Below are 15,894 nucleotides of genomic sequence, written 5' to 3' on the forward strand. Positions count from 1 at the left end.
TTCTGACACTTATGTATAACAGGCTTGCAGTGTCCATGTGGTTGCTGGAAGCACATTTCACAGTGAGATGGACTGTCATTGCGAAATGGGAAAAACAGACCAAAACATTTCTATCCCTCTTTGAGTCATAGATATGCATTGGGACAGCAGCGATTCACCGTGTCATGCATTGTGCCCCTCATGAGCTTGTTTTCGACAAATGTACAAGTGCATCTTGTTTGTGATGCTATTCAAATTAATCAGAGCTATGCACCTGCGCATCACAGTAAAAGAGGGCCTCTGAGTTTGTGCATGTATGATACATACATTCTGGTGAACTTTGTGCAACATTTCTGGTGCAAGTGGGTGCATTTTCACATCCAATCACATCCTATCCACAAAAAAATAGTTTACGAATCGGTCCCAATGTATTTATGTAAGAAATTAGTTAGTGTAAAGTTGCTTTGGGAATAGGAACATGCTTATCAGTGTTCCGTCAAATAACCATGCTCCAAATGTTGATAAACTTTTGATGAGTGACTTAGAGGTTAAACACTACTTAAGAAGAAGCCATGACTTCCTCGGGATTCCGATTGTTCCTGCATTGATTCACTGTTTGTGTTTGTAGTGTGTCTATGGCCCGGTGCTTTCTGATCCAAGGATCCTTCTGCTTGCATTGTGCCCAGGCAAAGCGCTAAAATCACTACCTCTATGGCTTACTTACAAGCTAAGACTCAGACATTGGGTCTGGGTGCACTTTGCAAGGTAGAATTTTGGAAAGGTTTACTGTTGTAAGTGGAAAAAGGACAGAGCTCCTTTAAGAAGGAAGCCCAGGACTATGGGAGGGGGTGGGAGGCAGGAGGAAGGGGAGGAGCAGGGGAAGGGAAACGGGAGTCAAGAGGTAGGAGGAATAAAGAAAGGTTGAACATGATGGTGGCTCTGTGTTTCATGGTATGCATGGGCGCTGGCGAGTGCTGAGTCCCCCACAACAACTGGCGACGAGGGGAAACGTCCTGCGCCGTGGAGGAAAAGGTACAGGTGACACCCCATGCGGGAGGTAGAAGGGCCTGGGTGCCCAGCAGCAGTTGGGGCCCGTGCGCCCAGCAATAATGGAGGGCCCGGGCGCCCAGCACCAATGGGGACCCGTGCGCCCAGCAGAACAGGAAGACGGAGGGCCCGTGAGCCGTGCAACGGAGGAGTACAGGTGCAGGACCTGCATGCCCACCAGCATCCGGGGGCCCGTGTGCCCGCAGTGACCGAGGGCCGGCGCGCCCGCAGTAACAGAGGGCCTGTGCGCCTGTAGTGTGGAAGGGCCCGTGAGCCCAGCAGTGAAAGCGGGCCCGTGAGCCCAGCAGTGAAAGTGGGCCCGTGAGCCCAGTGGTGTGGAAGGGCCTGTGAGCCCAGCAGTGGAGGAGGGCCCGTGAGCCCAGCAGTGTGGAAGGGCCCGTGAGCCCAGCAGTGAAAGTGGGCCTATGAGCCCAACGGTGAAAGTGGGCCCGTGTGCCCAGCAGTGGGGCCCATGCGCCCTGTGACAAGGAAAAGGGCCGTGTGCCCTGCAAGTAAAAAGGGCCGGCGCGCCCGACACACCGTGAGGGCCCGTTTGTCCAGCTGCTTGGCAAGCGGAAAGGAGGGCCCATGTGCCCAGCTGTCAGAAGAGGGCCCGCGAGCCCTGCAAGTGGAGAGGGCCCATGTGCCCGAGAGACATCACAGGCACTGTTCGGGTGGTCCATGTGTGCATCCCCCACAGCCGCCCAGCAGGAGAGAGGAGAACACCGCTGCGGCATCCCGACGCCACACTTTAGGATCGACCACTGCATCCTGGCCACACGGAAGACTGCAGGTGAGCGGATCGCAGAGGACGCTTCCACCAACGCACAAGGTACTCCGGCAAGTGCAAGCATAGTAAAGACACGTGGGGAAAGCGCATCCCGCGTCTCCCGTCTGTGACATTATTATAAACAAGCGTGGGGTTTCGCAATCACACCCCGCGTCTCCCATTACGTGACACCTTTAAAATAAAAAAAAAGGAAATTGGGACGAAAATTATAGTAGACCCATTCACAACCCACGAGTACACATACCAGGTTCAAAACAGCAGCAAGGACAAACACACGCTGTGCAGGAGTTAAGTGACCTGAGAATGGCCCAGAACTGCGCCCTAGCAGCAACAAAAGTAACCAACCAGAGCCAGCACACAAAGGGGCACCCAGCATTTTGTTAACCCCCTTGACTACCCCAACCAACGCACTCACGGGAAACTCCCATAACTAAGAATAAGTACGCAAAGGTGCATCCAGCACCCTGCCAACACCCTGACTGCCCCGACCAACGCTAGCAACTAAGGGCAACGCGCTACTTGAGAGATTAAAAGTGACCGCCCACCACCCCGCCCATTTGGCCACTGTGACACAAAGGTCACAAGAACATTGTACGAGGACTACAGAGCGCTGACCCTCAGGCACACAGAGGGACAGCCACTGACCACCACGGCGGACCCAATACTACCCAGGTCAACAGAAGAGAAGGACATGCACAGGAAATAAAAAGAAGACAGACATGGAAAGCTGCCCGAATTGACACGTACCAGCAGCAGAGAAGACCCATACCAGGCAGGACCGACAACAGTGAAAGTAAAAGCATACAAACCAAAAGACCAAACACAGCGATCTGCCGCCAAAGACCGCACACAAGTGCACAGCGACTCCATACCCAAACTAAACACCGGCCACCATGACTGACCTAGCACAAGCAGATGTCGACGCAAGTGCGCAAACCCTAGCAGACTTGGGCCCCACGTCATATGCCACCGTCATGAGAAGGCCCAACCCATTCGCCTTGATCCCGCACCACGACCGAGGAACAAGATGGGAGGAATGGGTTGAAGAATTTGAAGACTTTGTAGGAGCAATTAGGAACAAAGACCCGCCAAACAAACTCAGCATATTTAGGAACTTGGTTAGAAAAGGGGTAAAGGACATCATCAAGACAATCCCAGCCACAGACAAAACCACGTACCAACGTCTCCTCGATGCAATCAACGACAAACTCATAGTAGGATCCAACAAAGACTACGAACGCCTTGCATTCAACCAACACAGTCAGCGTCCACACAAATCCATTGGAGAGTTCATCATACGTCTCCAGCAGAAGATAGGAAAACACCTTCTCATAAAACCCCTACCCCTAGCGAAAATACTCAATCTGGCAAAAACGTACGAGAGAGTTGACGCACAGGCAGACGCCATTGAAAGGAAAGTAGAACGCAACGCCATCGCAGCCCTCACGGAAGAGCGACCGCAATACTCTGAGCCCACTCGACCCTGGAGAAGAAGAAAACTGAGAAAACACTGGCCAGAAGGCCCGGACACAGAGCAATGCCACGGGCCAGGGTGGAAACACACCCACAGACAACCATACCCAGCCTTTGGACGAACATGCTGGCGCTGTAGCCAGGAAGGTCACCTTCAGAGAATGTGCAGGACAAGACCACCCACAAGCTCGACATGCCAACCCACACCCCAGGCAAGAGACCAGAGTGCACCTAGAGCACGGTTAGGAGGAAGGGGAGGAGCAGGGGAAGGGAAACAGGAGTCAAGAGGTAGGAGGAATAAAGAAAGGTTGAACATGATGGTGGCTCTGTGTTTCATGGTATGCGTGGTCGTTGGCGAATGCTGAGTCCCCCACAACATTTACTCAGTCCTTCATTGTTCTGAGGTCGATACATTGAGTACTATTGAATTTGATAATATTAGCATCTATGATCACGTCTCTTAGAAGCTGGAGTAATCTGGCATGATTCACTTGGGATATTATTATTTCTTTTTTGTGGAATTATGTATAATTAATGCATTTAATTAACAAGATAGGTTGACTTTTCTTTTATAGCAAAGGACTTAGAAAAGATTTGGACTTATTGAAATGAAATAATGATATCTGCAATAGGTTGTGAATTTAGATCATTTGTCTATGGGCCCTGGCAATTGAAAAGAAGGGGTTTACTGTACCTGCCATGGTTTGAAGTCTGATTTATCATGACAGCTACCATACGTAAATGCAGATCCACTCTTCTTGCAGAATGTGAGGTTATGTAAGGCCCAAGCAATGGCATATACTGCATTGTAGACATTGTATGCAACTCTTGCATTCAATACAAAAGTATAGTCATTGTGAATACCCTCCAGTTTCTCATCCCCTGTGCACAGAGCTGACGTGTTATCGAGAATGTCAATGGCCAGCTTATGGTCGAGCCATTTGCATCCAAAAATCTCTTCCCAAAACTTTCCCATGAAACCATTGAATGCAGATCTGGAAGGATTGACACTGGTGAGATGCTCCTCAAATCCTGGAATCACTCCACTTCGAATAGCAAATCCGATTGTGCCAGCAAGGAATTCTGAGTATCTCTCCATGGAAAGGGGAGCAGATGTAGACCAAGCTTCACTGGCGATCCAGGTCTTCCCTGTCACATTGCGTATCACCATCTCATCTATTAAAGGGATCAGCCCAGCATCACTGCAGAAGATGACAACGGCACTGGCGGTGGAGTGTTCAATCACCTGTATAATGTGCAAGGCATTCCGGTCGGCCTGGTGTAGGATGATATTTTCTGAGAAAGCAATGCAGATTCCAGCTTTGGCAAGCTCTTGTTTCAATATCTGAACACCCTGTTGGCCATAGTCATTGTCTTCAATCAGGAGACCCACCCAAGTCCAGCCAAAGTACACCAGCAGCTGAGCCAGTCCCTGGGACTGGAAGTCATCACTGGGGATGGTGCGGAAAAAGGAAGGAAATTGGTTCCGGTCCCTCAAGACGGGACTGGAGGAAAAATAACTGATCTGCAAAGAAAAAGAAATGTTAAAGAAAGATCATCGCAACCAACAATTGTGGATGAGTAAGACTAAGGCAAAGTCGCAACAGTGTTTTTAACCAACGTTTGACGGGAGGCTTTCTGATCACTGCTGGCACCCACACGCATATTACAATGATATGAAGTTTCTATGTGGTCTTAATATGATATAAATGCCCTTCACTCCTTTCACGTGTCTTGACGTTCATTTTAGGGTGGATATCTTGGGTGATCTGTAATTAACTCATGATAATGATATATAGGATATATTTTAATGCTATGTTATTTTGTGTGCAGTCCCATGTGATTAATAGTTTAGGTGTCAGATCTGGGAGGACAGGGGGGCAGTTGCCCCCTTTAGGCAATTCATCATGTCCCGGCATCACCCATTCCCCAGTCATTCTCAGGCTGGAACTTTTCCTTGCACTTTTGTTTAACAAAACAAACTATGAGACAGAAAGGGCAAAGCCTACGTGTGACATGTTGTCATGCTCACTACACGATAGGCACATTTTTCTCTGCACCAATTTCTGATCTGGACCCATGTGTTCAAATGACTGCTCTGCCACAATGCCTCCCGCTGCCCCCACAAGACCATGTACAGGAATAAAAGTGGGATGAGGGTAAAGGTAAGATATCTTAAAAGATGAATGAATCTTAGCAACAATGACAACTCACTACTGACTGAGGCCTGTGATGTATAGACATGGGTAAATCGATGGCAAATCTGCCATTTCACCACTAAACTAATTTACTGTTACCACCACTTGGGCCAGTGACATTAGCATAGGCGTAGGAGTGGAGGTATAGTGGTGTAAATTCCCATATGTGGCTTCCACGGCATTCTATGGGGATTTTTGGTTGATTTACTCTGAGTGGAAATACCGCCAGGTAAATCCACCAATTTATGAAGTTTAGGTGGACAATTTACCTACAGCATTTATATGGAGGTAAATACTCCACTTTACCTCTAAACTCGAGCTGTGGCAGTGCAGGATTAGTGGCAATAATTTGTTTACCACCTAAAAAAACACCAATAACTGAATTATTGCCACTTTTTTACCACACCACAATGTAAATGGATTTGTTAGCATACTCTGTTTTCTTTCCAGTCATGGTCAGTTTGGTATAGGAAAAAAGACAACCCTAAAAGTGAAAAAAAGCAGTCCCCTCACAATTAAAATAGAAATTGACAAAATGGATTGTACATGCTGAGGAACAAGCACACGGTAGATATACACATGAGGCATCTGGCTAGGTGCTGTTACAGGCACACAAGAGTGATTCTGGCAGCACTACAAGAATTACCAAGGCCACAAAGTAATGCAGACAGTGATGGAGTCAGAGGGAAGCTGTGACCATACCTCCACTGGCATCAACGAAGTGATGTATAGATTTAATCGGGCATATATTTTGAACGTGTCATCATGAAAGTGATTTTCAATCCAAGTACTGGCTTATTTAGGTTGTGCATCAGGGAAATACTTCATCCTGGTCCTGTGCCGGGTTAAACTGCTCCCGGATTGACCGATGTGCAGTCCACACCCACTGCCCCGTCAAGTCGCATTGCCCCTTTTGGCGGTCCTCTTGGACATCACGGAGCAAGCCTCACTGAGACACTCCACCTTCCCTTGCACAGAGCCCCTGCTCTGGCGCTCCAGCTCTGGAGTTTCAATGAGTGTCCTCATCCTTGGCACTTTGCAGCCTCCACAGCAAAGGTCTCCCGCCTTCCTTCAAGTAGAGTGGATGTTTGTGTTTTAAGAAAATTGCCCACGCTCGGCTTAGTGTCACCAATCCTCAATCAATTATAAGTCAAAGATTGATTAGCATCTTTCAGAATAATACCTGTTAACAGCAATTCAGTATTGGTTTTTATGCATTCAGACTTTCAAACTGGCACGCGTTTCTCTCTGTTAGACTTCACAGCAGGCAGAGTGGCTTCACAATCGATTTGCGCGTTTCTTACTTCAATGAGTGATTTAGTGAAATCAAAATATCTGGATCCGAATAGTCCAATATTATTACGTCTAATGAGCTATCGAAGGTGACCAAATAAACCACTACACGTTATGGGGTCGAATGGTAAACATGACCAGTTATGGAGCAGGAGTACAGGCTCACAGCAGTGTTGAATCTTTGGCCTGCGCTGAAAATGCTTTCTTACGGAGGATAGTGAAGTTTGCCCAGTGTACACCGAGCTATATTCTGCCCACCGAGTTAGGTGTTCTACATATTATGGATATATCAGAAGCAAGGCGTTAGCTTTGTGGGGCTCGATGTTGCTGAATCCCTTAGCTGACTTAAAACGCAAACTGCTAACTGACTTACTTAACAATAGCATTGGGATGAGTATATTAATGCATGCAAAACCAGTCCATTACCCAGAAATAAGGAAGTGCGCCAAGTGCAACAAACATAGCTTCATTCACTTTATTAAAAGACAAGTGTTGCCCGGGAGTCAAGCAAGATACAAAAAAACTCAATAAGCCCACATCGAGCTGAGGATTAGAAGGTGAAAAAGATTTTTATAGTTACAAAAAATAATATGTTTTATTTTTGAACATGATAATTGGCTACACTAATCAAAACTCCTTTGGGTCCCTGTACAAAGCAGTCAACCATTGGCTAATACATTATCTATGACTCAACCAAGGTTCATCCCCCCAAGTATAGTCGTCATTACAATCACATCATTACCGCACAATTTGGTTGGTAGGCTCGCTGCATCCTGACAGTGATAATAATACTTCCCTGCCATTGGATGGCACCTCTTAAGGTGGCCACGAATGTTGTAACTGTCCTAGACAGTACAATTTATTATTTGATTTACTGACCGGGAATAGAGAGATCAAACCCCCACTTTCCAGAACAAACAGATACTCCCATCCCATCTCATTTCTCATGCCAGGGCCCCATTTGTACCAGACAGCTTCCACAACCTAGTTAGCAACTGTTGTCTTGAGACTCGTTGCCGACCCAGGTGCATAATCTTTTGATTGGGTCACGGGATGAATAACAGTCTTTATGATGCTCTGTCAGCTGGGGATGATTTCTTCTATTTTACTGTATTTAGTACAGGGTACTTTGGCACTAATTTGGCAATATTTCTTCTTGGGGCACCAGACACCTGCTGATCAAGGATGCTGTGTGTTTATTCAATCATCGTTTGGACAAGAAATAATGTCCACATATTTACTCTTCTGTCATAGGAATAGCATCTCTATGCAACTCCATCAAACTTTGGCTGTCTCATACTTTCAGGCAAGAATGGGCTTTGCATAAAGTTGGACAAATCTAAGCACTGTGGCGCGGCAGCTCTAAAATTACACATTGTGTAATTTCTAATGCAGCCTTTGCTGCAAAATGGCAGAACCTCTGCTCAAAGCTACATTATAGTTCATGAGGAATACTGTTTCTTTGTGTATGCATCTCTTAGAAATCTCAATTTATTCAGCACCCATTATTTCTGAGTGGTCTTCTCATTGTACACTGTAACATAACTCCCTCAATGTGGCACAACTAGCTATAGCGTTGCAGACTAATTCTATTATATGTGTGTTTATTTTTTTACAGACAAGACACTTGTCCCTATTCTACTTGTGTACATCACAAAGTTTATTACATAATAATCAACATTACAAAAAAAGAGATTTCTTGTTAAAATGAACTTACAATACAGAGTCTAAAAAATAATTCTTTATCAGTTACATCATTTAAAAAAAAAAATAAGAACCCATAAAACCTCAAATTTCAGCATGTAAGACTCGTGTTATGATCCAATACAAAGAGGTAATAACGTGCTAACATTAACACCATCATTTAGCTGCAGGCAGTTTAAAAAGGCTACCACAACCAACACCGTTGGCGTGATCCTACCAGCCAAACAATCATTCTGCTCATTTTTGCTACCATCAGGTGTTTGGATGTTATTACATTTTCTGAAATCTAGCGTGTGCTTCACTATTATTGCGGGGCACATAATTAACACATTATTTTAAATCCTCCTCTGAGTGAAGCAGACGACAATATCTGCAGTTAGAAGATTTTGCTGGGCAGTAACCATATATAATTATTATTTGCTTGCTATAATAATGATTCCAGCAGCATTTTAAAAAGGACCTCCTAACTCTGATAAATTGATAAATACGGGGGTACCATTCCATGCGTTTTATGATCCAAAGGCAGATGGTCAAATGATTTGTAGCCATGCAGTTTCTCCAACATGTTAATCCAATCACATTAATACAAAGTTATCTTTACTTTTAATGGATTCGACAAGTCCTCAATCGACATTTCCATTTCCCTCAACAGGTTCACAGAATAGCTTGCCAATTCATTCAGAGCTTGCAATTTTGATCTCTGATCATGTTGGCGAAATCCGAGACTCAGAGACAGGATTGATAATATTCCTATACAGAGTTAGCAGTCTCCAATTGGCTCTACTAGTTAGGGCATTAATGCCAATTTCATACTGGATTGCTGCCAGTGGAACTGAAGTCTGGATGTTGAGCACACCAAACCAGTAGATACCCTCCAATCTGGGTAAGGTTTCCACCACCCAAAGGAAATGGATCTCAAACCCATGTAAAATTTTTGGGATAATCTTCCCATCCAAACACTTTAGAATGGGATTTAAAGAGAATGATTTTACAATAGTGCGGTAATGATTTTTGCCGCTACAATACTCCACAGCGCCTACAATTCTACCTATTCACGCTGATAGCTGACACATGGACTGATGCCTATACATATCCGCAAACGCTGCTGTTTTATCATTTTCGCCATTAAGGTACATGAGGTACCTATTCAGTCTAAAATGGCCGCCCACTTTGTAAACCGGCATCTGCAGTGCCAATCCAGGCACCTAACTGTCGCCACCTCATTCTGATTGGTTGCTCTGCCCTTCTTGTATTTGTATTTGTATTTTATTTATTTGTATAGCGCAACCCAGGCCCGGAAGCCAACCTGGATTTCATTGCTTTTACCAAGACCTGGCTACATAATGCAGCAGGACCATAACTCATGCTGGCCATCCCAGACGGCTACACTATAATTAGGCAAGACCGAGAGTCTTCCCGTGGAGGCGGCATTGCCTTCATATTCAAAACAAACCTGTCGCTAAGATTAGCCCCTATCCTAACCCTACAATCGTGTGAAGTACTTACTGTTAAACTCCCCATAAACAATACCGAATCACTCACTATACACCTAATTTACAGACCACCAGGACCACTTGGGACCTTTGAGGAGGATCTGCACAATTTAGTATCCAACAAGGCCAAAACTACGTCACAACTGCAGGTTTTAGGGGACTTTAACCTAGGATTTAATGAGCAAGCATTGCTAATACTCTAGACTCTCTAGGACTATCGCAAAAAGTCAACAGTCCCACTCACTCTAAAGGTAGAATACTAGATTGGGTTACCGATTCCAATTGTACAGCTGACATCGCCTCCATATCGCCCTTACCTTGGACCGACCATGCACTGGTATCCTTCAATCTCCTAACCACCAGGCCATCTACCACAGCCACACGTACAACACCATCCTGCCTTACCAGAAACAAAAAGAAAATGACTACAGATAATATTATTCCAGCCGTCCTCCCAAATCTAAATGCTCTGTCGGACAACCTAGACCCCAGTGCACTAGTACACAAATATAATAAATTTATGCTTGACACTATGGACAAAATTGCCCGCTTAAACCACGTACAAGTAAACCTAAGGCCCATTTAAACAAATAGTTCACGCCTGAACTTAAGACCTTACGCCTGACTAAGAGAAAAAGCGAATCAACTTGGAAACTATGCCCAACTGACGGGAATAAGGATAATTTAAATGCTATCTCTCGCCAGTACAAACATGAAGTATGTCTGGCAAAACGAAACTCTTACAATGATCGCATTGCCAACTCCAACTCAAATATGAAGGAACTCTTCTCTATAGTGAAAGAACTTGAATCTCCCATTTCCACTCCTGATATCTGCACTAAGGACCAGACTTGGTGTGCAGATATCCAAGACGCACGAGGAAACAAAATAAACACTCTCCAAAAGAAAATCCGACTAAAAAAAGACTTGCTTAACATCCCAAATCAGCCCCAGGCACTGCCCAATGATATCTCAAACGACCAAACTAACAAATTCACTTTCACCAAAACTTCCATAATAGAGGTAGAGAAAATCATACTCTCACTCAAACCCTCCAACTGCAAAGGGGACATCTGTCCAGCACAGATAATAAAAGACGCCCCCAGAGATTTATCTCCTTTCATCTCAAAACTGATTAATGCCTCATTCACTACTGGTAACATCCCGGCCAACCTAAAACAATCTTGGGTGCTCCCACTTCTCAAGAAACAGACATTAGATCCCCTTATCCCTACCAATTACCGCCCAATTACTACGGTACCATTTCTACTGAAGATTTTGGACAAAGTGGCGTACACACAAATTCAAAAACATCTTGAATCTCACAAGTTACTGGGAGTGAGACAATCGGGCGTCCGGCTATTACATGGAACGGAGACAGCCCTCCTTGACTTAAAGACCCAAATAGATGAGCTGAGAGATCAAGGAAAGACAGCACTCCTCCTACTACTTGATCTCTCAGCGGCCTTCGACCTTGTGGACCACAAGGTCCTCTGTAGACATCTGGACTCTGCTGCTCAGTTTTCCGCCCAGGCTATTAGATGGATAGAATCCTTCCTTAGCGAGAGAACAATTCAAGTTTTCTCCCCTTCAGCAGCAGCGGACCCTACACCAATTACATGTGGAGTCCCGCAGGGCTCCTGTGTCTCCCCTACCCTATACAACATATTCACCAAACCCCTTTTTGATGATTTGGACAATCTAGGTATCACCTACACTAACTATGCGGATGATACACAGATTCTCCTCCCGCTTTCTGGGGCTCATGGCAAGGATTGGGAGTTGGTGAATAGGGTCTATCTCATCATTCAGGCGTGGATTGCACTGCATGGTCTATGCCTGAATGACGACAAGACAGAGCTGATCATCTTGGGCACACAGGCCAATATCAACAAATTAGGCCCAGACTATGCTGCATTCAGCATAGACGGTAATGTCATAAAGGTCTCTAGGGCAGTAAAAACGCTTGGCTTTTATCTTGATTCCACTATGTCATTCTCCAAACAGGTCAACTCACTAACCTCTACGACAGCCTATACCTGTAAACTAATAAGAGTAGGTAAACCATTCCTTTCCAATGCCAGTTGTATGATCCTGGCGAGAGCCCTAATACTATCCCGTCTCGACTACTGTAATGCCCTTTACAGTGGGGCCAACAAAGCCATCACCCAAAGGCTCCAAATTTTACAAAATAATGCACTTAGAGCTGCACTCGATATAAATAAAAGAGAACATATCTCCTCTACTAGACGACAATATAAATGGCTTTCTACTGACGACAAAATCCATCTAAAAATGATCTCCCTGACGAATAAAGCTCTTAACAATGCGGCTCCTAGCTACCTGGTGGACAAAATAAAGAGAAAAACTTCTTACAGACTGACAAGATCGGTCAATTCGAACTGTCTGGTAGTACCAAGATTTAACCTTGCCAAAATTGCCAGTATTAGCTTCCCGGTAATAGCTGCTAAATTGTGGAATGCCTTGCCACACAACCTGAGAATAGACAACCCTTCGTACACTTTAGAAGGAACTTTATCAAACACATTAATGCTAATAATCCGTAATTACTCAGATCCCTTTGACTCTCTAGTCTGATGGAACTCTGCAACTCTGCATCCTGTATATCTTATCCCTAACCAGCGCCCACACCGGCATCTATGTAAATTTGTAAATTGTATTTGATGAACCTCTGTATAATTTATGTATATTTTGTGATATTGTGTATTTCTGTAACATTTCTGTAACATTGTAAGTTTCACATATTCTTTTGCTACACCCAGTTACACCTGAGTCTGGTGCGCATTACAAATAAATAAACAAACAAACAAACAAATCGGGCATCCAACCACACAGTTTGGTTTGCTAGTGCGGAGACCCGTGCACACCACCAAGCTCCAATTTCAGATGTCAGTGGTTTAGAGATGATAGGGAAGCAGAGGTATATAAAGCTGTCAACTCTTTCGGTGGATTCATCTTGGACCGACCATTTAAAAGAAGACATGTGCTTTTTAAAGTGCAATGCATAACTTTTAATTTACTGAAATTCATTTTATGGTAATGAGCATTTACAAAAGTGTTTAAAGCGGTTAAAAGTCATTTGAGGCCATCTCCGTACAATCAAATATTAAAAAGTCATCGACGTAGTTCAACCATGTGAATTTCAAGGTTTCAAGTTTAGGAGAGGCAAAAGCTGGGGCCGAAGGTAGTCTCCAATGTCGGACATATATGAATTAAAAAGATAGGGTGCAAGAAAACAGCCTTGTCTAATACCCTTGTAAGCTGGTATGTTAGTGGACAGGCCACATTCAGCACTTAACCTAACCTCAAAAGCAGTTTGTTCATGGAGACCCATAATTAGCCACAGTAGTCCTTTGAGCAAACCCCAATTATGGAACTTTACCCAAAGTAAATTTGTATCTACCATATCAAAGGTGGCAGACAGGTCAATGGTGGCAATAAAGATAGCATTATATTTATTTCCCCAGGCAAGAGATTGGACACACTTCAATACTATGCCATTTAATGTGATATTCATTTGCACTCATCCAGACTGTGCCACACATGACTCTAGATGACCAAGAATCAGAGTGGCAAAGACTTTACTGACTGCATCCAATATGGAAACTGATTGGTAATTTTTGCGGCTATAGCTTGGGCCCTTTTAATAAGTTGGAACGATGCGTGCCACCCGCCATAATTCTTGGAAGTGATGACATATCAAAATCTGCTCAAACAAAACAAATACAATAATCAACCACTTCCTTTTTGCACTTTTAAATAATGTATTTGATAATTTATTAGGGCTGGGTGCTTGCGAAGAATTGATCTTTGTGAGAATTCCCTCTACAATCTCCTGTTTCATAGAAATATGGATGAGGAGTTATCGAATTGCTATCTGAAAAATGTCAGTGAGACACCAGGTTCTTTCTCTGAAAAGACACCTGAGTAATGATATACCCGATCTAGCTCTGAGACAGGATTAGTTTGAACATTGGATTGTATAGTTACACCATTGTTAATAATCCTCCAAAATGCTGAGGAATGTTTGTTGTTCAGCACTGGCAAGTTATTCTCTGCGTCTCTTTGTTGCAGCAATATTCTATGGCTTCTTGACAAAATTTTATAGTAAAACTGAGCCTTCTTGATTTCAGTTAGATTTGCTGAGATACAACTCTTTTCTAACTTTTAGTGCTTTCATTCAGTTTCTCATATAGCATTTTGAATCACTGCTTGATAAAAAGCGTGGGTATGCTTATGCTTAGTCCTGCTTTTCATACAGGAATGACCCGGAATAGAGCCTAAAAATTCACATAAAAATGTTTCAAATGCATCAACTGAAAAGGTGTCTATTTTCCAATTTAAGGAGGAGTCATCTGTTAGGCAGAATTATATGCAGTACCCTTTGGGAACACCACACACAATTAAGACTACAAGTGACAGTACAAATTCACCTTTGGCACAAGCCTGTACTACACAGTAAAAGTGGTAGCGATGGCTGAGCAGCCAGACTTATCTCAAGAGCAAGTGAGCAGTATCAATAGTTACACAAAGGACAGCAATTACTATGATTCAAACAAACACTGACTCAAGGTTTCTGAGTAAAAGAATATACATATATTTACACATCAGTTGTATGCCATATCACTAAAGTAAAGCAGTTTAAAAATCACACTCTTAATACACCACAACACTCCCAATAGGTTCCAGACAAGTTAAGCTCACAAATGAAGTGGGAGCAAAATGGCACTCCAGAAGTTTAAAAGGGAGGGAAAGACAAAGTTAGGCAGAAATTGAACAGCACCAACAGGTAAGTAAGCAGGGCAATCTAGAAAGAGGAACTACAGTAATGGAATCAATCAAATCGAAAAGACTTAGGGCCAAAGTCAATAGGACAAAGGTCTTTTGCTCAAGATCACACAGCTCAGGGTAGTTCGCGGTTAAGTCTTTGCCAAGAGTTCCGGACGAAGTTGGTTGGCAGAAAAGTTTGTTTAAAGAGTAGAGAAGGACAAGCCCTCGGATTGGAGAAAGATTTCACACGCTTTCACCGCGGCTGAACGAAACGAACAACCGGATTTGCACAGTACCTTTAAATGGAGAAGAAGCTGTAGCTGAGGCGGATGTTCCTGGTAGTTCCTGCAGGCTCACGGTTGCTGAAGCGACTGTCAGACTGACATTAGGTAGGAAGACTGGAGGGACCTGCACTGCCCAGGGAAGAAACCAGCAGCAGAGCAAAGCAACAAATAAAAGGTGCGCTCCTTGAAACCCAAGCAGGGTCCAACCTTCCTGGCTATCCGGCCCACTGTAGCTCTGTACAGCGAATTCGACCAGAGGAGGGAGTCCTGGCTTGCAGTTTAAGTGAACTGGTTGGTCCCACCAGCTCAGGGGAAGAAGATTCCTGGAGGATCTTCTCTGTCATTGGAGTTAGAGGATTCGGACCTGCAGCAGGGTTTCACCGGGTGGTTCAGGCGTGGTAGGGGTCCACTTCCATCAGCTTTCGTTCCAGTGGCGACTCTGCCTTTCCAGACCCAGGGAACTGCTTTTTATGCAGTTTCCCCCCATTCACACAGCCTGGCTGTCAATCACACATCAGGGTGGCTGTCCCGCCTGTACAGTCACCACAGCCAATCAGTTCAGAGTGTGACATGGGTCTCCAAAGAGAACCTGTGCAGGGAGAACTAAACCCCTCCTTCACATCCTGTCCCCCCCCAGACATACAGGCGCCTAAGGAGGGCTTCTGCGTAGAAGCCCGCGAAAAGACGGTGAACCAAGGAACCAAACCTTGTTTGGCACTCAGAGTAAAACATGAGAAAGACATTTTCAAAAAGAAATGGTGGATAAACCCAGCCGGAACCAAAATAAAACATATATTGTCTAGCGGGTTTAAGTTTGGGGCTACCAAGATAGCTTAAAGAAA

At 44.4% G+C, this 15,894-nt stretch overlaps 1 protein-coding gene across 1 annotated transcript in view; it reads right to left on the minus strand.

Moving 5' to 3' along the window:
• LOC138468894 (vomeronasal type-2 receptor 26-like) overlaps window positions 1-15,894 on the minus strand; it is a 146,446-nt gene that overhangs the window by 70,421 nt on the left and 60,131 nt on the right. Inside the window, exon 3 of the mRNA XM_069609025.1 lies at window positions 3,984-4,814. Coding sequence (XP_069465126.1) covers window positions 3,984-4,814 — 831 coding nt within the window. The remainder of the gene's footprint in view (window positions 1-3,983; window positions 4,815-15,894) is intronic.

Source organism: Ambystoma mexicanum, chromosome 1p (genome assembly GCF_040938575.1).
Source record: "Ambystoma mexicanum isolate Mex_15411 chromosome 1p, UKY_AmexF1_1, whole genome shotgun sequence".
NCBI classification, from domain to species: Eukaryota; Metazoa; Chordata; class Amphibia; order Caudata; family Ambystomatidae; genus Ambystoma; species Ambystoma mexicanum.